General features: G+C 40.6%; 1 protein-coding gene across 1 annotated transcript in view; it reads right to left on the reverse strand.

Moving 5' to 3' along the window:
* Positions 1-25,692, reverse strand: part of LOC131067552 (recQ-mediated genome instability protein 1) — a 185,211-nt gene that overhangs the window by 108,194 nt on the left and 51,325 nt on the right. The window contains exon 5 of the mRNA XM_058002622.2: positions 2,037-2,293. Coding sequence (XP_057858605.2) covers positions 2,037-2,293 — 257 coding nt within the window. The remainder of the gene's footprint in view (positions 1-2,036; positions 2,294-25,692) is intronic.

Genomic DNA, 25,692 nt, shown 5'->3' on the forward strand with positions numbered 1-25,692 from the left:
GTTTGAACAAATTGTCACCTTTGAAAATTTACAGACAGTAAAGAGTGCAATGGAAGAAATGAAATCAGCATATTTGCACATGATCAAAGATAGAGATGTGGCTACCAAATTTGCATATGAAGTTTTATCTATATCCAAGGAAACAAAGGCAAAGGTTGATGAGCTCACCTTTGAGCTTAAATCAACTAAGAACTCATTGGATAACACTCAAATAGCACTACTAGAGGTAGAAGAACGGCTTGCTGCTGTTACAAAATTCAAGGAACAAGAGAATGAAGAGAGGACTAAATAAATCAAGCAGATGATTGATGAGCTTAATAGGCTTCAAGGATATTTTGATTTAGAATAGCTACCTAAGATTGCATGTTCAAATGTGGGATGGCAGGAGGATTGATTAAAATCAGTGAAAAGAAATTACTTCCAATCTGTGGATAATTTTCTTTTTGTGATGGAAGTTGAGACATTTCCTGAATTTAGTGATATAGCTCATGACAACCACAAGATATGGGATCCAGGTGAAATTTCTAAATATGAAATAGTGCCTTGTGGTAAGGTTAAGGATCCACCAAAGACTTCTACTGCCAAGCAAATGGAGAGAGCTGCCCACCATACAGTTTATTTGTTCATGAGTGATTGTTTGAGACCTCTGACACTAAAAATTGAAGAACAGCAAGTAATGGGTTTACACAAAATACAAAAATGGAATGGAGTATCCCTTGATGCACATATCATGTCTACAAAAGATGAAAGAGCATTTTTTGGTAGATGACACTCATACTGTACCTATGGTGATTAAAGATTCACTTTCAATTATTCAAGTAACAATCTCATTTGTAATTTTGATGCCTGTCACTTGTAGACTCTAGTTGTGCTTTAAACTTTCCACTCAATTGTCATGGACTCTCATTTTCCACTGCTATGATCGTTGATTTTCAAATGATTGCATTCTAGTTTATGATTTTACAATTGGCATTGTTTAATCAATATAACTTATAGTCATCATTGATCAATTATTGTAGTGTGTTCCCAATTCTATATTTAATATTTAATTGTATTGGTTGTTCCTCCACCATGTCAAGCATATTCATCAATTTCAGCTTATTTCTAGAAAAAAATCTCTTCCTACTAGCTTTGGATTTTCTCGATTTTGGTAGATATTTTTCCCACCCCGTACCTGAACCTCATTGTCAAAAATATGTGGATGCTAGATTCCTTATCAATGTTCACAATGGACACTGGAATGGACATCACACAAACAATGTGGATTTGACCTAGTTGACAATACCAAAAACGTAGGTGGGAAAGCATGCATACATAGTCCAACCTAAAAAAATAATACAGAAGCATTGTAGCAAAATAATACATTAAACATTAGTAAAGAAATAGAATCCCTGTGCTAATCGCATAATAATATATAAAACTCATGTCATCGCATTCATATATGTCACCATTAACAGCCATGTGCAAATTACAATGTACAAAATCTTGAAAATCATAAGAGAACAAGGGAAGTAATTGGGGACTGACCCACCCCATTGGGACAGTGCCTAGAAAAAATCAAATTGACACTCTTAATGGAAAATCCTTGTACATCATAACAAAAGATAAGCCTTTAATGTTTTCCTTACATTTCTTATTACGAAATTAGGATCTGAATGTAATATGGCATAAATCCACCGTTAACCAGGTGAGGAAAAACATTTCCAAGGTAACCTCAGAAGAACAATGAGGCTATGTGATGTGTACAAAACTTTTTGGTGCTATTATTTTACCTAGCATCTAAAAGTTGTGATTGTCGCTTTGTTACAAGTTACAGAAATGACTATTTTCCACATTATTCTTGTATAAGTACTGCAAATGGAACATGGATAGATAAATGACTCATAATCTGAAATCCTCTGCATAACCATAAATAACTAATACAAAACTTTTAGTTCTACATAGCCCATAGGAGATACATAATTACTTGTGAACAAGTAACATATATCCAGATAGATAGATATAAAGACTTTTTTTTTTGAAAAGAACATGCAAACCTTGATCCTTCCCTGGACAACAGATTCCAATTGTTTTCTTGCCTTCAAACAAGCCAAATACGTAAAAGGGGTTTTATTCTCTTCACTTTCCAGTAATTGATTGTAGATTTCTTCATCAACTAAATCAAGCCTGTCCAGATCCATGGATATGTCTGCAGCTTCATTAGGTTGATGATTCAGCATGCTTCTTGAAGTAGGTAGTATTTCAATAGGGGTTCTTTGATGAGTTTCCCCACCTGTATCAATCACTGTAACTTCTGCAAAATGACATGATTTAGTTAGATGGCAAACTCATCAATGCTTGTATATAGAAGGAAATTTGATTCTGTAAATTCAAAATTAACTAGCTTGTAAGTTCACATAAAAATTGACCTAATAAAAAAGAATGACTGTCCTAAGAGCATTTTCAAGGACAAAGAAAAGTTGGACATAAAGAGAACTGAAACTCCAGTCAAATCATAATCTTATCTAAATATAATGATGCGGTTTTACAAAAGATTGTGTGCCTGATTTAAGGGAATATACATGCAATCAAAGGCATAAAAGACATCTGAAATTAACTGATTATTGCATACATCATTGTTTAAAAATTCAGACTCGCTAAAAACTTGGTGGCCATAATTTTTGACCTGAACTCAGGACTCAGCAAATAAAAAAAATTATATAAATACACAAAATAAACTAAAATAATATAAAGAACGCATAAGTTTATTTTCATCATAGTAGCATTTCTCTGAATCAGGATGACTTAGCAAACCAGCACAATAAATGGAATTGATTCACTCAGGATTTAATTGGCAGAATAAGACTGCTGAAAATACTGTTTTTTGTTATTTCAATCAAAAGAAAGTGGAAAAAACTGCTTTTCCTTCTGTCACAGACCAAAACATTTTTTATGTTTTGCTTTCTGAAACTAGAGTGGCATCTGAGGTCGCACCCCTCATGAGGTCCAAAGGCAATGCCCAAATTAAGGCCTTCAAGGCGACAAGGACCTTTGTGGCACATAAATTTGTCATAATTTTAAGGTTTTTAATCCATGTTCTGCGGCATTTCAGGGATCAGGATGGCACGACAGCAAGGAATGCATTTCATGGCCAGCAGTCTAGGGGCCTTTTTTGGGCGACGTCAGGGGCACAGCAGTATGTGTGTGTGTGCGTGCATGTATGCATGCATGTTTGCATGTGCGCGTGCATGTGCGTGTGTGTGTGTGTGCATGTGTTGTGTGTGTGCACATAGAGAGAGAGAGAGAGAGAGAGAGAGAGAGAGAGAGAGAGAGAGAGAGAGAGTCAAGTTTCTAAAAGTTTAACTAATATTGAGTAACATGACAACAAACTTAAGACAGTGACAGTAGTATAGAAGCAATATATATATTATGACAGCAGTATAACAGCAATAAAACTAATCATGAGAGAAGTGACAGCAGCGACAGTAGTATAACAGCAATGAATATGTCATGATTCCGATTCATAATTAATGATATATAAAAATTAACACTTATAGAAATAATTTGAATTTCTAATTTCATTGTTCAAACTTCAAAGTTAATAATAGACAGCAGTATATTAAATATACTTATTACTAACTACAAAGTATTACTATGCCTCATCTAAGCTATCAATATCAAAAGAACTATCCATGTCACTCTCTTGCTCTAAAATTGGCAGCAGGTTTCTGAAACTGGCATCAAGTATGCAAAAAAACTTAGTCTATGAACAGCAACAGCATCTTTTTGTCTCGCTGCAATATAATGTGAATTGTCAAATGAATACGTAGCAGCCTGTTTGGTGATTTTAGGATTGAATAAGGGCTGTGCATGGATTTGTGGGACTGCCATGCCCCTTTAAAAAAAAAAAAAATTAATATCATAGCAGAGTCAAGAGGCATCTCAAACATCCATGTCCACCTCAAGGATGGCCAAACAACCCAGTATCATTCCTTTTACATGAACCATGTTTGTGAAATGTTTTGCCATTTTCAAGTTTTTTGGAGATGGCCAATGGGCTGTCATGTAATGTTGTTAACCCATCCATCCTACTAAGAAAGATTTGGTGAGAGTTATAAATGAAGACCCTAAAGGAGTGCACAGTGTTGTCGGGTAATTAAGCATTAAGGTAAATTGTGTTAGCATCGGCAGTTAACCCGTTAGTTGTCGGCAGTTGGTACCGGGTAACTAACCAGACTCCTTTATATTGTATCTGTTTCCAGTCTTTGGAAATGCTATTGTAGTCGAACATGTTGCTATCATTGTATGTACTGGCTTATCATGAATCAATAGAACACTTGTGAGTTCCATATATCCTGTGTACTTTTGTCATTTATGCAATGTCTTAACCTGACAAAAGTACACAGGATATATGGAACTCACAAGTGTTCTATTGATTCATGATAAGCCAGTACATACAATGATAGCAACATGTTCGACTACAATAGCATGTCCAAAGACTGGAAACAGATACAATATAAAGGAGTCTAGTCAGTTACCCGGTACCAACTGCCGACAACCGATGGGTTAACTGCCGATGCTAACACAATTTACCTTAATGCTTAATTACCCGACAACATCATAAACCTTCCGTACGGAAATTAAAAACAATGAAGGGAAAAGTCCGTACGAAATTAAAGTGGCAAGGAGAGGAACAAAACCGTACGGAATTTTTTTGGCAACAATGCCAAAGATTTCTGTACAGAAAGTGGAAAACCGAAATTCCGTACAGAATTTGGAAGCAAAGTCCGTACGACCTTCGCCAGTAACCGGATTTGGCGTGACAAATTTCATATGAACCAAGGGGCTGCCAAAGTCAAGAAAAAGTTCGTACGGATTCAGGGGTGCCAGAGGAAAACAAATTTTCCGAGAAGTAAAATACTAGCCGTACGGACCACAGAAGCAAACTAAAAGTCGAAGCATACAAGGCACACAGGGCCAAGTCGTACAGACGCAAGGGGATTGCAGCAAGTACCATTGAGACAAGGGGAATAAGAGATCGCAATCGGAAGAAAGAAAATGTGAAGGTGCCCAGGAGAGGAAAGATATAAGTTTGGTAGAAAAAAAAAAAAAAATCATTTGATGGCATCTAGCGCCAGGCAGTTGCAAAAACTGGATTGGAGGGGGAGACTACAAGATTCAGAGAAGACAACCAGGAAACCATCTACAGACTGTCCTATGGATAAAGGGAAGGTTGTTGTACCAGATACAGGCAAGAAAGAAAGGCAGCCGAAAGTCACAACGGACACAATCACTTTCGAGGGGTTGAACGGCAATGTGTGCAGGCTATGGTGGTTGGAAGTGCAGTCCCCAGATGACATTTTGGTGAAAACACAGTTAGGAAGGGCACGGGTGCATTGGGCCATTCAGATGTCGATATTCGCCATTCGGGATTTTGAGCCTTGCCTGCGCATGATGATAAAATCGTACAATGATGAGTTGCACACCTCCTCGTTCAAGTACCAGCACACAGACGTCACCGTGTCTTTTGCTCCGAATGACTTTTCCAGGGTTTTTGGCATTCCTGACGAAGGGAAGAAGGTGGACAAGCATGTGATGAAGATGGCCGCCAAGAGAAAAAATCAGCTGCTACAGCAAATATGTCGGGATAACCTGACCAGAGCAGAGTGGGACGGGATTACGGCACCCAAGGGGCAAGGACTGAAAAAATCTTACATAGTACTTGGTGCATGGCAGTGCTTGCTCGACTTGATGAAGAGCCGTCTCACAGGAGCCAGAAGGGCCTCCGACACAGCCGTGCCGATGATTGCATTGATGAACGGGCTCCAGAATGGGACGGTGTACAACTGGGCTACTGTGTTGTCAAACCGCATTCATGAGTTCCTCACACTAAAGCACAAGGCATTCTATATGCCCCACCACGCCATTGGGTTATTCCTGGACGCAGTCCGTATACAGGTGCCGGAAGAAAGGCGAGGGTGGCAGCCGCGGGACAGCATTGACCCTACCGCGCCCTCCATTTTTTACTGGACTCATTTGGATACACACACAGGGGATGCACCATCCAGCAAGAAGCGGAAGCCCCAGATTCAGGTAGTCTCTGCTAGCGAGTCGGATTCGGCCACCGAGAGTAGTTTAGGAGCAGAGTCGGAGGAGACATCTTCTCGATGTTCGGGCGGTGATACCAGATTTTGCCTCACACACACGGACGTACCGTATCCAGAGTTGGGTACGAAAGAAAGCGCAGGTGGTACAGTTGCCCTCGGCCAGATACCGAAGGGGACACGGGGACTACCAGGAGGAAGAGTGGTCCGACCTACAGGTGTTCAGACAGGGAGGCTAGTTTATGCACCTGATGTGTTGACTACAGATGGGACCGTGACACCATTACTAGCAGCAGGAGTGACAGTGGGAGCCATATCAACAATCCATGTGCCGGGGTTTGGCCAGCTGCATCCTCGTCCCTCCCTCAGGCAAATTTCACAGGTCCCTAGCAACAGTGTAGTTCAGCCGAGGGACACAGCCCTCATTCGGACAGAGCAGTGGTACAGTTGATGGAGGGTGAAGGTGGAGAGATCAGGTTAGACAAGGGTGACGTTGAGGGAGATGATACAGACTCATGGTTGGAGCAATACTCAGCACCACCGAGAGCCCCAGTAGGACCCCCGCCTGCCACACCTCACCGTCGGGAGGTGGTTGATTTAGAGGGCAGTGAGTCTCCTCATGAGATGCGTGCACAGGGGGAACCTACAAACCTACTCCAGCACATGGGTGGTGCGGAGGATACGGTGCCACAGGTAGACATTCCAATGTCTGGTTCTACAAAGAACTAGCCCACTGCCTTGACTCAGTTTTTGGCAGCAGTAGAGAGTGAGGCACGCAGACTTTTGGCCTTGATGGAGGAAGGGACCCTAGGGCAGCCAGCGTTGGAGGGTCTCCTGGCATTTGCTACCGGAGGAGTTGCTGAGGTGTTTCAGCGGTGCTTTGTTGACAGAGGATGGCCTCGCATGGATCTTCCTGTGATGTTGGAGGAGTGGCAACACCCTGGATAGACTGGAGAGAGTCAGGTGCAGAGCCTACTTAGGAGGATCGAGCAGGCCATATGGGATAGTCATTTGGCGCATCGCCGTGCTTAGCAGGAGGCAGATATCACTAGGGAGACACTGGAGTTGGAGTTGGCTCAGCAGAGAGCCCGGACAGGGAGTATGGAGGAGGAGTTGGCTCGTGTCCGCGTCGAGTTAGCAGCAGTGTCAGCCGCACGGGTGGCAGATAGGGCTTTGTTGGAGGCCAGTCTGAGTAGTACGAGGGCAGAGCTGGATAAGAAGCATACCGAGCTGATGGAGGTCGTATTCAGAGTGCAACGGTCTCAGGAGCGCCAGCTGGTCGCTGAGAGGGATCTTCGCCACCGCACAGAGCAGGTGTTGCGGCTCCAGGAGCAGTTGGCCTCTTCCTTAGCCACGGGACCATCAAGGACGCCATCTCTACCCCAATCCCAGTAATTTGTTGTTTTGGGGTTTCAGTTTTGCTTATACATCATTCCCATTTTGGTTGTCTGTCGTCCGGAGACGACATTTCTTTTTGGGGGGGATGATGTTGTCGGGTAATTAAGCATTAAGGTAAATTGTGTTAGCGTCAGCAGTTAACCCGTCGGTTGTCGACAGTTGGTACCGGGTAACTGACCAGACTCCTTTATATTGTATCTGTTTCCAGTCTTTGGACATGCTATTGTAGTCGAACATATTGCTATCATTGTATGTACTGGCTTATCATGAATCAATAGAACACTTGTGAGTTCCATATATCATGTGTACTTCTGTCATTTATGCAATGTCTTAACCTGACAGAAGTACACAGAATATATGGAGCTCACAAGTGTTCTATTGATTCATGATAAGCCAGTACATACAATGATAGCAATATGTTCGACTACAATAGCATGTCCAAAGATTGGAAACAGATACAATATAAAGGAGTCTGGTCAGTTACCCGGTACCAACTGCCGACAACCAATGGGTTAACTGTCGACGCTAACACAATTTACCTTAATGCTTAATTACCCGACAACATCATCCCCCCCAGTGAAGGGAAAATGATGTTAGCGTCGGCAGTTAACCTGTCGGTGGTACACAGGATATATGGAACTCACAAGTGTTCTATTGATTCATGATAAGCCAGTACATACAATGATAACAATATGTTCGACTACAATAGCATGTCCAAAGACTGGAAACAGATACAATATAAAGGAGTCTGGTCAGTTACCCGGTACCAACTGCCGACAACCGACGGGTTAACTGCCGACGCTAACACAATTTACCTTAATGCTTAATTACCCGACAACATCATCCCCCCCAAAAACAAAAACACACAGGTGCAGCTTGTGAAAACATGTGCACCACCTTCCTAAACAAAGAGAAAATATATTATAGATGATTCATTGCGGCCCATAATAAATTCATTAATTGATATACAGGGGTCCATTAGTTCTAACAGATGTAATTAATGCAACTCATAAGCGTTTTATTGATGTTCTTGCAGCATGCTCTAAAGAGGTAACATCTTTGAAGGTCATTGCTAATAAGGACCAAGTGAAGGGTGTACAATTCATCACCTAGATCCTCATAGAATCCATTGAAAGATCCCCATCCAAATTTCTAAAACAAATCAGGCAAAAGCATCGTATGGTCCAAAGGCGAGGCAGGACAAGAACATTTGCACCTTGATTAGTTAGCGATGAAGGATCGCTGTCAAAGGAAAGAGTGAAACCGGTCAACCCAAGGCATAAGGTCGCCTCACACATAATCTCTGTCCAAGGAAATACCACAAATCAACCAAAGAACAAGTAATTGTCTCCTACATTATCGCTGTCCAAGGAAGAAGTATCACCATCTGCAATTAGTTAATTAACTAACAGCAATTGAATTACAAGGAAAAGGCACGATTAGGCACTTGTTGCAAAGAGTTGTGGATGTTGAGACACAACTTCTCACATCATGTCTCATCGTGGCATATTTAATAATGATCATAAGTTACTCCCAAAGGATGGAATGTTTTGCTTATACATATTTCTTTATACCTGCAGTGCTCACACAAGCCAGTAGACCACCAAGTGAGAGGAGAGTGATTACCTATCCACTTGCAAGGTAGAGGACACATGCACGAAGAGGAATTATAGCAGAGACAGTGCCAGAAGGTTGCATAAAGCCATAACTGGAAGAGCAACAGATTGTAATTCAGATCAGATTCATAACCAGTTCAATCGCATGATCATAAGCATACAAGGGACAGCAATCTTACCAACTAAGATCTGAACCAATATTTTTTTAACAATAATACAATCAGAATTCCAATAATCTTAGCGCATTTGCATATTGAATTTTATATCAGTCAAGATAGTTCTATCATTGCATTTCAAATTCATAATATCTCATGAATTAAGCCTTTCTTGATTGGAACATTACATAACAATAATTCCATTAGATATTAAGGCCCTAAGCATCATAAGAGTAATCGTCTCATTAGATTGTGTAAGTGGAGGAAATCTTACAAGGGACATTACAGTGGTATTAGAGCTGGTAAACCTGCCAGCCTTTGAAGGTTTATGAGTGAAAGAGAGAGAAGATATTACAATAGGGAGATAAGAAGACAGTGGAAGCCTGCCCAAGTTTCGGTGGGTGAGACAACTTCAAATATCTTGGGTATCCACCAAGGATAATCACTGAACAACAGTCCTTAATCTTCAAGTAGTGAACAAAGAAGCATAAACATGAGAGATATTGCAGACCATATAGATCAATTCATGACAGAACAACAAAACACTCAAGAGATAATGGCACAATTATCAGACATGTTGACTAAAACCATGATAAAAATACCAATAATAATCACAACAATAATAACAACCATGGTGGAAGTAATGGAGGTAATGATCGAAATGAATACCATTCAATCAACAATAGAACTCCAAATAGGCGTATTCCTACAACAGGTTAATAGACCTATGATACCTACCTTTCCACCTAGAGTGGAACATCAAGAAGGCAAGGAACCCACGTTTGTAGATTTACAAGATCAATTCCAACAAGATTGGATCAATGGAAGATTGCAAACCAATATGTCCCTCAAACTACATGGACTTAAAAATGAGACACTTGTCCAATAGGGGTCATAGAAACAATCACTTTGATCTAAGTAGAAAGATTGGTAAGCTCAATTTGCCATACTTCAATGGTTCAGGGAAGACCGCCGCACATGCTTGGGTTCAAAAAGTTGACACATATTTCCAACTCAATCCAATGTCGAAGGAAGAAGTAATCAAGTATGCTACCCTACATCTCAATGGGGTGGCTCATGAATGGTGGCACCGCAACATGATCACCATGGGCCATGCACAAATTACTTCATATGTGGAATTCATGGGGAAGTTAATAGAAAGGTTCGACAACAAGGATCCCGAATGTTTACTTCTGAAGGAATCTACTTTATATCATGCAGAGTAAACAATAACAAAACATATCACATTGCAATATAACATAAAGTAAATAGCATTAGAACAAGGCCAGAAAGATATGTCGTTTTATTCCAAAGTACGTAATGTGTACAATTAAGAATAGTAAGGTTTCCAAGACAACCATGAAATACATATAGTACCTAGTGATTGTTTAGGAGTACCAACCGTCGGCAACTACCAACAACTAAAAACAAATTGTTCATTACATGGCCAATTATTATTAACAAAACATGATTCATTATTTACGACAGTTTTGCCAACTACATCATCCCCCCAAAAATAGTTGTCTCCCAAACAACAAAAACAAAATGGGGTTGGACAACTCAAAATTACAGAGAAGCAAGAGGGTGAGAGGACATCCCTAGAGGTAGAGAAGATGTCGAGGTAGATGGCTGAGAATGTTGTTGCTGCAAGCGCTAGAGGTGTTGATTCGCCATCAACTCCCTCTTGCAAGATGCCTTGACCATATATGCAGCTTCCATCAATTTCTTATGCATCATCTCCACCTCACTACCTTTCTCTCCAAACTCTATGGTCAACTAAGTGATCCGCTCATCCCTCTTTGCCAACTATGTGTTCTTTTCTTCCACTTGTCGATCTCTCTTGGCCAACGCCTGCTCACATTCTCCCACAGTCTTCTCAAGAGAAGTGACCTGAGAGTGCTACTTGGCCAACTAGTCTCTCGCTTTTTGTACTTTCTCACTAAGAAGTTGTTGACCGTGTTCCTGCCTAGTGGAGGGCTTGCACCCGTTGTGCAACAACCTAAGAGTTTGTGATTGTCAACCAACGATGGTTGAGGAACAACTCCTTGAAAGTAAGTTCCATGCCATAGAGTGCTCAGAGTATACGACCATGGTGGCCTCCAATGGTGGGTCGTTGAGGGATCCAAGCATCTCACATAGCTTGCTTTTCCATCTTCGGCCATCCTTCGACAATGAATTATTTGAAGAATTCCCCATCACACTCAGCTTGCATGAAAATCAAGAGGTGCTCCGCTACTTGCCACCAAGGCATTGTGGCCGATATCCATGTCCCTTGCAATGTCTCCCACATGGCCAAGAAAAGTGGACATTCCCTTCAACTGGTAGATGCAGCGCTACACTATACCAACTGGGTCTTGAGGGTTACACCGACTCAAGCATAGCACAATCTCTTCCCCTTCACCAGGTGATGACCCCTCAGCTCCTGCTAGCACCACTGGAGTTATGACTAGTTCCTGTTGGGTAGGCTCCACTGTTGGTCCTAGAACTGGGACTAAGTGTTGGCTAGGCACACCTTCACCACCGACACTTCCGCCACCTTTTGCAAGTGTTGTCTGTAGTATCCCTTGTCCAATTTGATGTTTGTCGTTTATGGCTGAAAGAACATTCTCAAACAATTCACATATAACCTTCTACCTTGCTGGTCTGAGTTATCAGTCCGATATAATTGCATGTTATTGACACCAAGGCACAAGTAATGCTTGCAAATGATTTCTATAATATCTAAACTATAAACTCAATGCATAAATGACTACTTTTGACCTTCCCAATGCACATATATAATTTCCAAATGAAGAATGTGCACCTACAGCCAAGAAACATTTTCACAAACACTTGGCATGCAAACTACTATCATCATGACAATGGACATACCATCAAATAATGGCCTGCAACTTATTTCTCCTTTATTATATGCAATTACCCCAAATACAATAGAACATATAGGTGCCCATGAATCTAGGCTTACATTCATAAATCAACTACAATGACAGGTCTGATTAAAGACATCTACAACAGAAATTCCTTATTGATGCACTACAAAAATACATGAAAACCCTGGTAAGAGAAGTCGCCTTAGAGAGAGGATGAATTGCAATGCAGCTCCAATGAAGTTGACCCCCTCAAGTGCCCAAATCGTGGCTCTCTAATTGCTGCCCCTGTTCTGATTGCTTCAGTCAGTAATAAATAAATTACAGCTTCCACGTCACCTTTCAAGCATCAAAAATCATAGTTGGCTTCTCCAAAAGTGAGCGCTCCAGCCTAGGGGTGACTCGATGCACCAATAGGGCCCTATGAACAAAATCATGGCACTTCTCCAGCTAATGTGTGTCTGAAAATCACTGGGATGAGACTCAGAAAAATGGTAGATGAAATCGGCTCTTATATAGCAAAATTGGTGAAGACTTCTAACATCAAAAAGTCTCCAATGATCTCCAAATCGAACTCTGGCAAAATTGGCCCTTGGCCACAAGTTAAGCTCCAATGAAAGGATCGAGGTATCCTCTCCAATCTGCAACCCTTCAGTGGATCTCTCACCACCTCAGTTATGCTAATATATGGGAGTTTCCGTTCCCAAAGATCAAGTAGACAACCTGCAGAAACCCTTGGCTCCACAAATCTCATCAATGCAAATGACAATAACAGAATGAATAGCCCCCCTTTATTTATACTATTTCCTCCTCTTGAAGTTGGCCATCTAGAATCTTCTAATAAATCATTAATAATATAATTTTATATTTGCACTTTATGTTATTTAATTTCCTCTTTGGCTAGGCACTCAATAATTAATTAAAACATGGCCCCATTTTAATGATGAATATGACCCTTTCTTTATGAAATAATAACAACTTATTATATAACATTAAATGGCCTCATAATTTATTAATAAAGTTATCACTTTATTAATAATCAAATAAGCATAACTCCATGATTAATCAATATTTCTTCATTCTATCTGCAACGGGGAGTTGACCATCTTATCCTATGTCCAACCCACTAACTTACAAAAAATAGAAAGGGTCCCTCTTGATCGTCTCTTGACTTACTATTAATAGTAAGTATATGAAACTGAGCCCAAACAAAGTCCAATCTGAGCCAAACGAAGACCAAACTAGAACATACTAAATTTCTGGAGAAGACAAGAACCTCCATTAACCAAGCCTCTGCCTCAGAAGACCCTCTACCCACAATTATTAGCCTACGAGGGTCAAAATGATGGGCTAATCACTCAAGAATAGAAACAAGCTAAAAAGGGGACATTACATTGTCTTTGGCACCTCAACATATTGCAGAAGCAACCCAAGTGAGTCTACTTGTGGAGCCTCCAATGGAACCCACAACAAATGTAACCAAGTATCAATAGTGCCCTCAACTGCCACTGACGAAACAAATGGAAGTACATTGATTGACGATGGCACTGGCTACATTGCTACCAGAACTGCCAAAATTGACACCTCCAATGCCACTAACAATGGTGTTGGTGGAGGCAGAATTGTTACTAATGGGGTTGACATCTCCAATACCACTCCTGAAAGTGACTTTGTCGAGACTAGTACAATTGCCCCTACTGGCATGAGGGAAGTCTCTGCAACCACCACAACTGACACTGCCATGAGGGAAGTCTTTGCAACTGCCACAATTGGCACTGGCATGAGGGAAGTCTCTGTAACTGCCACGACTAGCACTGTGAATGGAACGGCAACTGGAACGGCTAGGTCACTACCCATTTTGAGGGCCATTGCCGCCTCGACCTCATCATCGTCATAATCTCTAATAATGCCAAGAGCACCCAAAGACACATCCTCAGCAAAAACCTCTTTGACACTCTCACTGGTAGAAGACACCTCGATGGTTCCCTCCTCTTCTGGACTACTAATGCTCTCATTCTCAACACTTGTTGATGGTGTTCCAGTTCCTGCCTCCGCCTCTTCTTGGAAGGTTGAGCCTAGTCACTTCCATTCATCAGTGTATCCAAGTGACTCCAATAGAAAATTGTTGACTTCGTTGGCTCCACATGACTAAGAGGGTGGAAGCATCTACACTTGTCCATCAATACCTAAGTGTGGATGACATCAAGGAACAAGCCGATGACATGCTTGGACACATAAAACGCCTTATGTTGGAGGCTAAGAAATTCTTAGATTCTGTCTGAAATGTACGCTGCCTAGCTGTAAATGTTCCTATTGCTAAGGCCAATCATTAAGTAAATCATCCAGACGGCAATGTCGGAAGCTCGACTTGCTCCCATGAGGCGACTCTTTATCACGTCCAAAATGCATTTCCACTCCGTCGTCGCCAAGAAGGTTTTCTTGACCCCTCCACTGCTACTATTATTCCAAACACTATCCCACTCCTTTAGCGTCAATTCATCACGACATACCCATTTTAATAGATTATCCTCCTACTCCATTGTCATCTTGCCTTGCGCCTTGGCCACATTGGTGCCTCATGATGGGATTCTAAATACCTATGTAAAATCGGTTGGCCAAAAGGACACGGTCACATCATGCCCATTGTAAGGTATGGTGGACTTGTGTATGTGCCCATCATAATGTACTACCAGAGCCTTTAGAATGGGTTTGAATTCTCGTACATCAAAAAAGGGCATCTGAATTACCTTGCCCACTCTACATGCCTGAGGATCATCTTGAAGTCGTGGTTCTCGTCCGTATCTTGCCACTATGTACAAAAATCAATGCCGCTCAAACTCCCCTAGGTGAGAGTATTAGTTGTATTGCTATCATCTGTAATCTAAACACCAGGCATGTTCTTCTTACTTTTGCTACTGTTGCCTATTGCCATGTTTGAAATGGTCACTGAATGAGGTTTCCGACCTTCATCGGTTGCAAGCGGTTGGTATTATAACCATCACCTTTCCTCGCCTGCGGGGGGGTTCCAAAACTTGTTCATACCATGTGTGATTGAATGCTCTTGTATGGATTCTCAATGTACCGCTCTCGAATTCCTTTTGTCGTATGGCCTAGCAGATACTTCTTGCCCATACAAAATTGCGTTTGGGCTAACTTCCCTGTCTTCCACGTCCTACGACTAGTCTTCCCCATACAAGTTGTTCCATCCTTCCTCCTATGGATAACACTCGTATGGTACTCCCTTGCTTCCTTCAAACGACGCACCACAGGTAGTCCCTTCACCATACAGCCCTAACTACCCCTTGCGCCTTTTTTCGTACCGTACAGTAACTTATGTGTTCCCTGTGGTCATGTACGGTTCCTCTGATTCACTCACATACTGCGTGCTTCTATCCCCATACGACCCTCCAAGTGCCTCATATGGATTGACTATCGCCTCATATGGATTTCTAGTTACCACATGCGGGTGGATTTTCACGTGCCTCCAACTCAAATCACGTATGAATTGGTTCTCTCCATGACATACGGCTCTTGCTCCATATGGTCCCTTTGTGCTTTGCAAATTTACTTCGTACAACTTCACTCCCTTCCCATGTCCATACATCCTCCTACAACAATTACCATTACCTCTTTGTATAGCATACGGTTTGTTCACTAACTTCCTTAGGAATTACACTTCTTAATTTGTTGTGATTTGTTCTTCTTTGATTTCCTAGTAGAGTGGAATGACTTGATCAATTTTCTTTATAATGAACTCCATTTCGAGTTATCTAACTGATCAAATCTTTTATTAACTTTGTAAAAGATAATCTCCTTCGATTAATATCCCTTCTTTTATTTTTTATATTTGGCTATCTTTTATTTTTCCCCATTGATTTAATTTTTCAATTAGCTTCATATATTTTTTTTTTATTTTGGAGACTCCTTTGTACTCCCCCATGTTTTTTAATTTTTTAATAAAAATTCGCTTCTTCCTATTTTTTTCATTTTCAATTATTTCACCTTCAACCCTTTATAAAAAAATCTTACCTTTTAACCCCTTCAAGTTCATGCAACTTCTGATTATCTCCCCTGCTACTTCGCTTCTTTGCTATTTTGTCATTTTTCTTTTTAAGTTTTTATTCCTTAGGACCCCATAATAATTTTTCCCTCTAAATATTTTAATCTTGCCAGCTTTGTGTTTCTCCTCATCTACCTTTTGTCGCTCGGTCTGTATGTCACCTTCATCATCCACTTTCCTCTTCATCCCTCTAGGCATGACCCAGAGTCTCATTTTGATCTCAGAGTCAAACTGCCACCAATAGGTGAACGGCCACAATGACATCTAAAGGCTGTCTTCTCAATGTCCTGCTCTCTAACTCTGATCTGGTGATAACCTGATCTCAAATCTATCTTCGAGAAGAAGCAAGCTCCATGAAGCTCATCTATCAACTCATCAATCCTAGGAATGGGGTACCTGTTTTTAATTGTCTTCCTATTAAGCACCCTGTAATCAATGCACATCCTCAATGTCCCATCCTTCTTCTTCACTAAGACCACTGAAGAAGCGAAAGGAGACTTACTTGGTCTAATGTGGCCCATAGCAAGTAACTCCTTTACGGTTTCTCAATTTCATCCTTCAACCTCTTCGGATGCCTGTAAGGTGTAATCATGATGGGTTTAGCCCCCTCCTCTAACTCAATGATGTGCTCAATACCCCTGTCTGGTGGTCTACCTGGTGGAATGTCACTGAACACCTTAGAGTGTTTAACTCTAAGCTCCTGAATATCAGGAGGATATTCAATCTTCTGCTGTCCCTCCTATGATGGCATCAACATGCACTCTGCTGCCCACTCTACCTGATCATGTCGAATCAATCTAGCCATCCTCCGGAAAGAAACCATCCTGAGATCACTGTCCCTGATTGCCTTAAGAATATGTGTCTTCCCATTCACTTTAAACCTCATCTCCATCTCCTTGAGGTTAAGAGTGAACTCCCCAATATCATGCAACCAACTCATCCCAAGGACTATATCTGTATCTCCCATAGGCACAACATAGAAATCTGCCTTAAAGTCATAATTATTAACTTTCAATGGGAGTCCAGTGATCTTACGATCACATTTGAGGACATAGCCATCAGCTACCCTCACTCTAATTCCCCCAAACTCCTCTGTTTGTATGCCACGCTTCTCCACCATCCTAGCATCAATGAAATTATGAGTGGCACCTGTATCAACCAAAGTTATGACTCGCTGTCCAGCAAGCACTCCTCTCATCCGGAATGACCCTTCTTGCCTAATACTTGTGAGACGAGCTTCCCTAAGTTGCCCATCTCCTTCCCCATCATTGGACTCCATTTTAGACAAGTTTTCAGCCTTGTCTTCCTCTTTTTCACCATCTATTTCCTCTATATCAAACTGCTGGTCTGAGTTATCTGATTCTGATTCCTCATAGTATGCCCACATAACTCTGTTAGCTTTGCCCTTTGGTCTAAGAGGACAATCATGGTTTGCATCATAGGGTCCTTTACAGTAGAAACATAATTTTTTCTTCCTCAAATCATTTAATGTTTCCCTGTCAAAAGGTGCTGGAGTTTTATCTTTAGAATCATTTTTAAAATCAGTCCTCTCTGGTTTTTTATAAAATGGTTTGTTATCCTTACTAGAAGATGCTCCTTTGGACTGAAATTTGTTTGTTGGGACTGCATGTTCCATACTTCTTGCCTTTTTCATAGCTTCCTGTAAAGAAATAGGATCAAATGCCTTTATCCAACCTCTCAGTGGTTCGGATAGGCCCTCAATGAAAAGAACTATCAATCTACGCTCTAAAATGTTTGGCACCATGACTGCCAACCGCTGAAATTCACCAATGAAATACTCCAAGTTGCCTGTTTGTTTTAGCTGTGCTAAGTCCCGGAAGTAAACCTCTGGATCTTTCTTGTCAAATCTTTCAACCAACCTATCCACGAAGTCCTGGTACTCTGTCACCTGATTATGTTGAAGTGTTACCAAACCATGGTACCACCAATCATGTGCTACTCCCTCCAAATGCAAAGTGGCGTATTTGATAGCTTCAATCTCTGTCATTGGCCTCAGTGCCAAAAATATGTCAAGCTTATGAATCCAAGTTTGAGCTGTCATCTTACCACTCCCATCAAATGTAGGCATAGTAAGCTTGCCTGTAACTCTATTCAGCTCACTATTTTGACCTCTAGGCCTCCTATCCTGTCTGAGTGACCTGTAATGCTCTCTCCTCTGATTTACAAACCTCTCGAATGTCATCCTCTCTTGTACCTGTGGAGTTAATAAATCCCATTCGTCATTCGCAGCCATGAGGATATCTGCGAACATCTCCTCTCCTGGTTCTCCTGTAGGTGCTACCTCAGGCTCATCTCTAATGAAGGTAGGACGTGTAGGCCTGTCTGCTGTCCTGGAATGAGTCCTCTGAGCTCTAGGTGACCCCACTGCACTCCTGTTATCCCCTTGCTCCTGATTCTGTCTGTCTTGTGGGTTCATGCGCTCAATCATGGTGGTGAGTGCCTGCAAGGCCTGAGCCATCTGCTGCTGTCCTGTAGCCATTACTCTGAAAAATTCCCTTGTTTCTTGCTCCTCATTCCTATCGCCTCTGGGTGGGCTACCCCCTTGCCTGTCACCCATGGTGCCCGGCTGCCTGTCAAATTCTTGTTCCCTGTCAAACAAAGCTCGCCTGCGAGTGTAATATCTGTGAAAGCCAACCTCAGGCGGCTGCATGTGATTGCTAAACCCTCAGGATGGCAGGATTTAGCTCTGATACCAATGTAAGAACCCAACTTGGCTCTCCTCTGCTGACTGTTTCTTTTGAATGCAATAGATTTGAATTTGTTTTGGTTTTTGAATGTTTATAGATTTTTTTGTGTTTTTTTGGTAATAATGAGCAATGAAACAATACTGGAATAAACTCCTATGCTTAAAATAATACTGGAACAATAATATTACTGCTGGAATTAATTTACGAAACTATCAAGGGAATGTTTGTTCTGTTTTATGGCCAATATGCCTGGAAAACAAATTCATTACAATGTAAGATAAAAACCTGATTTTTGCTGTCCCAGTAGTTGAAAAAAATCTGCCAACTGCAAATTTTAATTTTTTTGAAAAAATTACTGTTCACGCGGTACTGTAGCAATCCGTACGGCAGCACTATTCACGCGGCACTGTAGCAGTCCGTACGGCGGTACTGTAGCGTTTACTGTAGCGCGGGTACTGTAGCAGCAATTGTATTTTGAAATGATTGCTTCAATTCTGATTTTTAATGGCTGCCAAATGAAACTGTAGGTCTGCAATTAATATATATTCGACAATCTGCATACCCTAGATGTCTTCCCTTCTTTTTAAAGCCCAAATAGAACTCCAGAATGAAGCTCTCCTGAAATGCCAAATTTAGTGGATATTTCACCACCTCAAATGGTTGCAACACTGAAGAATTGTCGCTCTCCAATGGCTGACTGAATCAGAAACCCTTGGTTTCTTCTCCCAAGTTCATAACAAACAAATATCAATTTTCTGGATGGATGATATAAAAATGAGCTCTTAAGTCCCTTCTTATTCTTTCTTATGAGAGCTCGAACACTTTCTTGGCCAATGTGGGATTAAAGACATATTCACACATTATAATATTAAAGTGACTTTATTATTATAAAGTTACTTTATAACTTTATAATAACATTAAAATATTTAAATAAATCACTTAAGTCACTTTTAATTAAATTAATTAAATATAAAGTCACCTTTTTTAATTTTATTTTATTTAATGACTTAATAAGAAATTAATTTAATCAATTTCTCCTTATTTCTCCACTTAGCCTTCGGAGAATGTAAAGGCTAAGAACTCCAATGAGATGCTAAAAAGGTGGGGACATTACAAACTGCCACCAATAGGTGAACGGCAAATGCTTATAGCATTCCTACTCACAATATGTGCCAACGTATAAAATCGAAAATTTTATCCAACAAGGGTGTGTGTCCAATACCTTTGCAGCGCTCGTCGATGTATAGACCTCCGTATTGCGAGTACCACATTACATCTTCTCCATGAACTTGTGGTGGTCCGGCTAGGTTGGGGATAACTCGCCATAACGATTTGGGTGCAAGTACCACATCACCAGGGTGCATTTTTGTGACTAAGAAATCCTCTGCCTTGATTACAACCTTTAAACGCGGCCTAATAGTCTCTCCATATTCTGCCAAATCAATTTCCTCTTCCCAATCCTCAGCTGGTTCTTTTTCCTTGGCAGATTCTTCCTCCTTTCACTTCTTTTCTACTTCTTCATCATTCTCATAAGCCATGTATCCTTGGTGTGTTCCTTCGTATGGTGCCTTTTGTTTCTAGTATACACCGAGTCACACCCATAGTGCAAGTGTGCCAAAATAGGTGTTTGTCGGGTGTTTAGGTATGTGTGGTATGACAATGCCTTCCACATGCTTCCTTGCCAACCTTTCCTCAAGTGATGTTATAGGTTCATCCCAGTCTTCATCTGGTCTGTACAGTTGCTCTTTCATTACTGGGTCTTCCTCCAAGACTTGCTTTCAATTATCCAATCTCCGCTAGTAGTGTACCCCAACATGTTTACTGATATAGTTCCTTTTCTCTCTTGATACACTTTCAGCTTTGATCCGTTCATGGGGTCTCTAATGGAGTTGTCGTCGAGCGTTGCAAGTTTGATTGCTCCATTTTGGCCAACTTCCCTTACTTTATAGGGTCCAAACCAATGAACTTTGAACCTTCCTGGTTTAATCTCATTGCGACCATTATATTTCAAAACCAAAAACTTCACCACTGTATTCCTCTTATTGAGCTTATCACTACCCTCTTGCATTTATGCACCCTTTGTGCATGCAAATCATCAAATCATTCAAACACAAAGCATTCCCCACCTCCTTGCGCATTCTAGGAAGCCATTAATGGTCCTAAATAAACAGAATACAACAGGCTAAAATCTATAGTTGTAAAGGTTAATAGTTAATAGTTAGCAAATAAAAAGTAGCAGTAGAGTAGGAGGAAGAAGCCGGAGATTGTTGCCAAGACTTGTTGGAGTTAATACATGATTTTCATTGAAACATGGTGGATTTCTATGTATAATTTCTACATGTTACATGGCTTCTTGTTACTTCACAAGTTTAGATAAAGTTATTGATTGTAATGGAGAGATGTGATGATATCTTGATAGAATTCCCGTTCATACCATTTGTAATTTGCTGATTGTAAGTTGCAGTGTATGGTTAGTCTGAACCTCATTAAGCACAAGTTTGATTGTGAATGTTCACTTAAATTGCGCCAGTCTTGGGTATTCAAATGAATGTTCATAATATGTAAACCCTCTGTTATTCCTTAGAAGATTGCATCAGTTTTGTGTAGTTGTTTCTGCATGGCGAAGCAAAGCTTGATTATGGAATCCATCAATCAAAGCATCGTCCTTTATTGTCATTGTTCTTAGGATTAGAATAGATTTCTTAACCTTTCTCCTTTTGCCTTTTATTTCTCCAAGTTAAGTAAGATCCCACGTTCCAGAATTGTTCATAAACGTAAGTCCCCTTGTGATTCCAACAAAATCACATCATATTAACTGAGTCTATCAAAGCAAATAAGTCACATAGTTTGCATTGTAAACCTTGGAGTTGCTTTGATTGATCACTTTGTTTAGCATTAAAGTATCTTTGTTCAAGAGAGGATAGGATAACTTGGTATTTTATTTTGTGTTCGAGGTGCATAAAAAACACATCAACAATTCTCAAAGCCTGCAAGCATCCACACAAGAACATGATAAACTTATTAGGCAACAAAAGGAACTTGAAAGCCAAATCAAGATGCTTAAGTCTAAATTGTACTTCAATGCCCTCCTTGCTGTAATAAAAAAACAAGTTATTCTAAATCCTCTCGTCCCCCTTTCATACCACCCACAAACAGCTAGATCTCTCTTGGGTACACTATGAAATGAAAATAATGACTAGAATTTTGAATCAAAGGCCTTGATTTGATGGACTTAATGTGACTAAAAAGGAGTCATGCATTGATGCATTTTCAGATTTCATTGAAGACTCTCATTTTGAAGACAATAACCATTTTTCTTCTTGGAATGACCTTGTGACTGCATTTGTGAAGGCATTATTCATGCAATGTTGACCCTACTTTTCTTGGCAAAAAATTGGTGAGCATCAAAAGGCGGGAAGGAAAGTCAGGCTGCGATTTCAGTCATAGATTTGTTGTTTCTCTTTTTAATATTTCAAGGAAATATTGACCAGATATATTTACATGCATGAAAAAAATTTGTAATACTTATGAGGTTGGCTTAAGCTAAGAGCTAAGTGAGATCAAGCCTACAAGTTTGTAATAGGCCTATGATTGGGTTCACAACCTTGTGAAAGCAAGAGATGATTACATAATGAGGTTATTGACATTAGGGGCTCAGATTGAGAATTTGCCGCTTGCTAAGGATGCTAAAGAGAACATAGTTGTTGATGAAGGTTCAAAGGAAGCCAAGAAGGGCAATGTTGCATCATAGGATGGCTATATAAATAAGCTAGATAGTGCTCGCATCGATTTGTGGTTAGATTGATCTTGAAAGCATGAGGATGGTTGTTTGTTTAGTGAACTCCTGTGCTTTGTCTCTCTCAAAAATAATGTTGATGACTTCCTTTCTGCACGAACTTGTTCTCATGAAAGTGAGGTAACGAGTTTTACATCAAAAGATGAATTTGGTGATTAGACTACTGATGTTGACTTGTGACCTGAGATTTTCATTTCTCAGGGAATTTATGCAGATAATAACAATGTTGTGAGCATTTGTGTTGATTGTAACTAGGTAGGATGTGGATTCCAATTGCCTTAGGCAACATTGGAATCCCCCAAGGGCTGGGCCCTTCTCTCCCCTCTCACACGCCACTCTAAGGGAAACGTGTTCCCTCTAATAGGGCCAACCCTATAACCCAAAAGACATATCGCACAAAAGGGGATAAAATAAATAAAAGAATTGGTGCCAAGCCGACCTCAAATAGGTCCCTTGCCACATATAAATGAAGAACAACTTGACCTCATTAAATACATCACATCCTCCCTCACAAATGCGAATTAGCTCTGAAGTTGAAGCGAATTTCGTCAGTTATCTGCTGTGCATGAATGCGAACTACATCTGCTGCCAAGGTGTAAACATTAGGTGTGGATATCTCCATTAAAAGGGGCGAACTGCTGTCAAGAATAAGGTGTCAAAAGTGCAGACCAGGTTGCTGGTTGATGAAGACAAAAGTGCAGATCTGAGGTGCAGACCTGATACTGATTAGCCATCTACATCAGCCCTAAGTGTGGTCATATTAGACCTCCTAAAGAGATAAATGTTGTAATCAGAATATTGTATATAATTCATAATCAGATCTGAGGATCTCTTCTTGCTAGGTTTTTCCTCCTAGGAGGTTTTCCCAGGGTAATGCTGTCTTGTCTCATTTTTGTTTGCTTTCTGTCATTCACTAAGTTGAAAACTCTAACAGAAAATAATCTAATTCTAGTTACTAAATCTATTTTCTGAGTTTACTGTTGATCTGAAAGTAAAACTAACAATTTGCACTAAGAAAGACATGCAAGATGTTTCATGTGGTGAAACTCACAGCTTTTCCTCGTCTATTGATGACTCATACACCAATTTGTGTTAGTCTATAGATGTAGTTGCCTCTAACATTAATAATTATGGCCATCATGATATAAAACTTACTGATGATCTAGTTGAGCACATTGCAAATGAAGAGTTTTATTTTGCGGTGGGTCTAGAAGTTGTCCAAATGAGTGAAGCGGATGAGGTAAGGTATTACCTATCTGATTTCTGCAGCAATGTTTTATCAGCTGGTTGCCAAAATGAAATTAAGAAAGAGAAGCAATGGGATGACTTAGATCACTCACTCAAGGTGCCTCAGTTTGATCCTTATGCTGACAATCTTAATGAAAATATGCATCATGTATATGATCCACATGTGGGGTAGTATATCAGCACAAGTGGAAATATCATATGTTGGTTTCATATTGTCCAAGAGCTTGGTGTGAAGACTAGTGACTATAAAATATTTTGTTTTGATGAAGGCCAAGTTTATAATAGTGAACCACAAGGACATGTCCTCCCCCCCCCCCCCCCCCAAAAAAAAAAACACTGTAATTTCAAGATGTGGGGATTGGGGGGGAACATCCCTTTGCCACACTGCCACCTCTGTCAAGACATCGGGAACATTGGGGGCACCGAGATCTCCAAGTGACTTTCAAGAGTCCCCTAACTATCCCAAGGATGTTTGATTGACTCTTCCCCCAAACCCCCGAAAGGAACACTGACCCTTGACCCCATTGGGGCCTCTACCCCCAAACCCCCACAAGGGGAACTGCCCCTTGACCCCAAACCTCCACCCACCATTGTTATTATTCAATGCAATCATTGCCATGCTTTTATGTTTATTAGTTTAAACTTCACTTAGTATGCCAACGTTTCATTTGCAATTCTTATACTTATTCTTGATTTGCTCCCAAAGTTCCAAAATTTTGCCCACCATTGTCAATGTTCAATGCAATCATTATCATTTGTTCAATGATCGTTATGTGCTCAAAGTTTTGTTTGCAATTCTCATACTTACTTTACACAACTTTTTAAAACTAATTTTTCGAGTAATATATGTATTTGCACCACCCCCTTATCATCCCTGCTATGCAATCTCCTTGTCGTCCCCAAACTTAGGCCCTGGGTCCCCTCATCCCCCATTTCTCCATCACCAAACTTAGGGCCTTGGTCCCCCCTCCCCCCATTTCTCCGTCAACAAACTCCATGGAAATATGGTTTATAAGGCTATGGATGATGATGTGCCTGAATTAGAGTTCTTTGAATGGGAGCAGCATGCAAATAAAAATGATATTGAGCTACAACTCACATGAATTCCAAGACCAACATGTGGCGACTCAGCCTAATGACATGCTTGAACTTAAGCATTCTAGTTTGTCATGCATGAAGATTTTTCTCCTTATACTAAGCAAAATCCCAATCAAGTATATTTTTCAGAGCTATGTGAGTTTGAGGCTTTTGGTTTTTGTCTTGTCTCATTTCAAATGTTGGCAACTAAGTCGATCTGGTTGCAATGGGTAGTGAGTCTTGTTTTCCCCATGGATTTGGATTGTGTTGCTGACCTTGGTAGGAAAAAGGTATTTAATTCTAGCCAAGAGCTTGTCAACATTCATGGGAACACGAATGGAATTGGTGATGGCTCCTACTTATAGTCACCATGTTAAGCTAGCCCTCATTGTCAGTCTCACTCTCAACATAGTCCTCTTGACATTGACAACATGCATATACTTCCATGTCGGGGATACATTTTGTTGCAGCTTGATGGGAAGTACATCATCAATTTGAGGGTAATCAGCTCCTTTATCCAGCTTATTTTTTACTGGTTTCTGGCAATCTATCCATGGCCTAATGCCATGGCTTCGCTTTCCAAGATATGACCTGCAACTATCTTCAAACTTTTCCTTGAAGTCGTATATTTTTAGTTTCCTCCATGTTCCATATCATTGGCTATACAAGTTTTTTTGTCCCCAT

Source organism: Cryptomeria japonica, chromosome 10 (genome assembly GCF_030272615.1).
Source record: "Cryptomeria japonica chromosome 10, Sugi_1.0, whole genome shotgun sequence".
In the NCBI taxonomy this organism is placed as follows: Eukaryota; Viridiplantae; Streptophyta; class Pinopsida; order Cupressales; family Cupressaceae; genus Cryptomeria; species Cryptomeria japonica.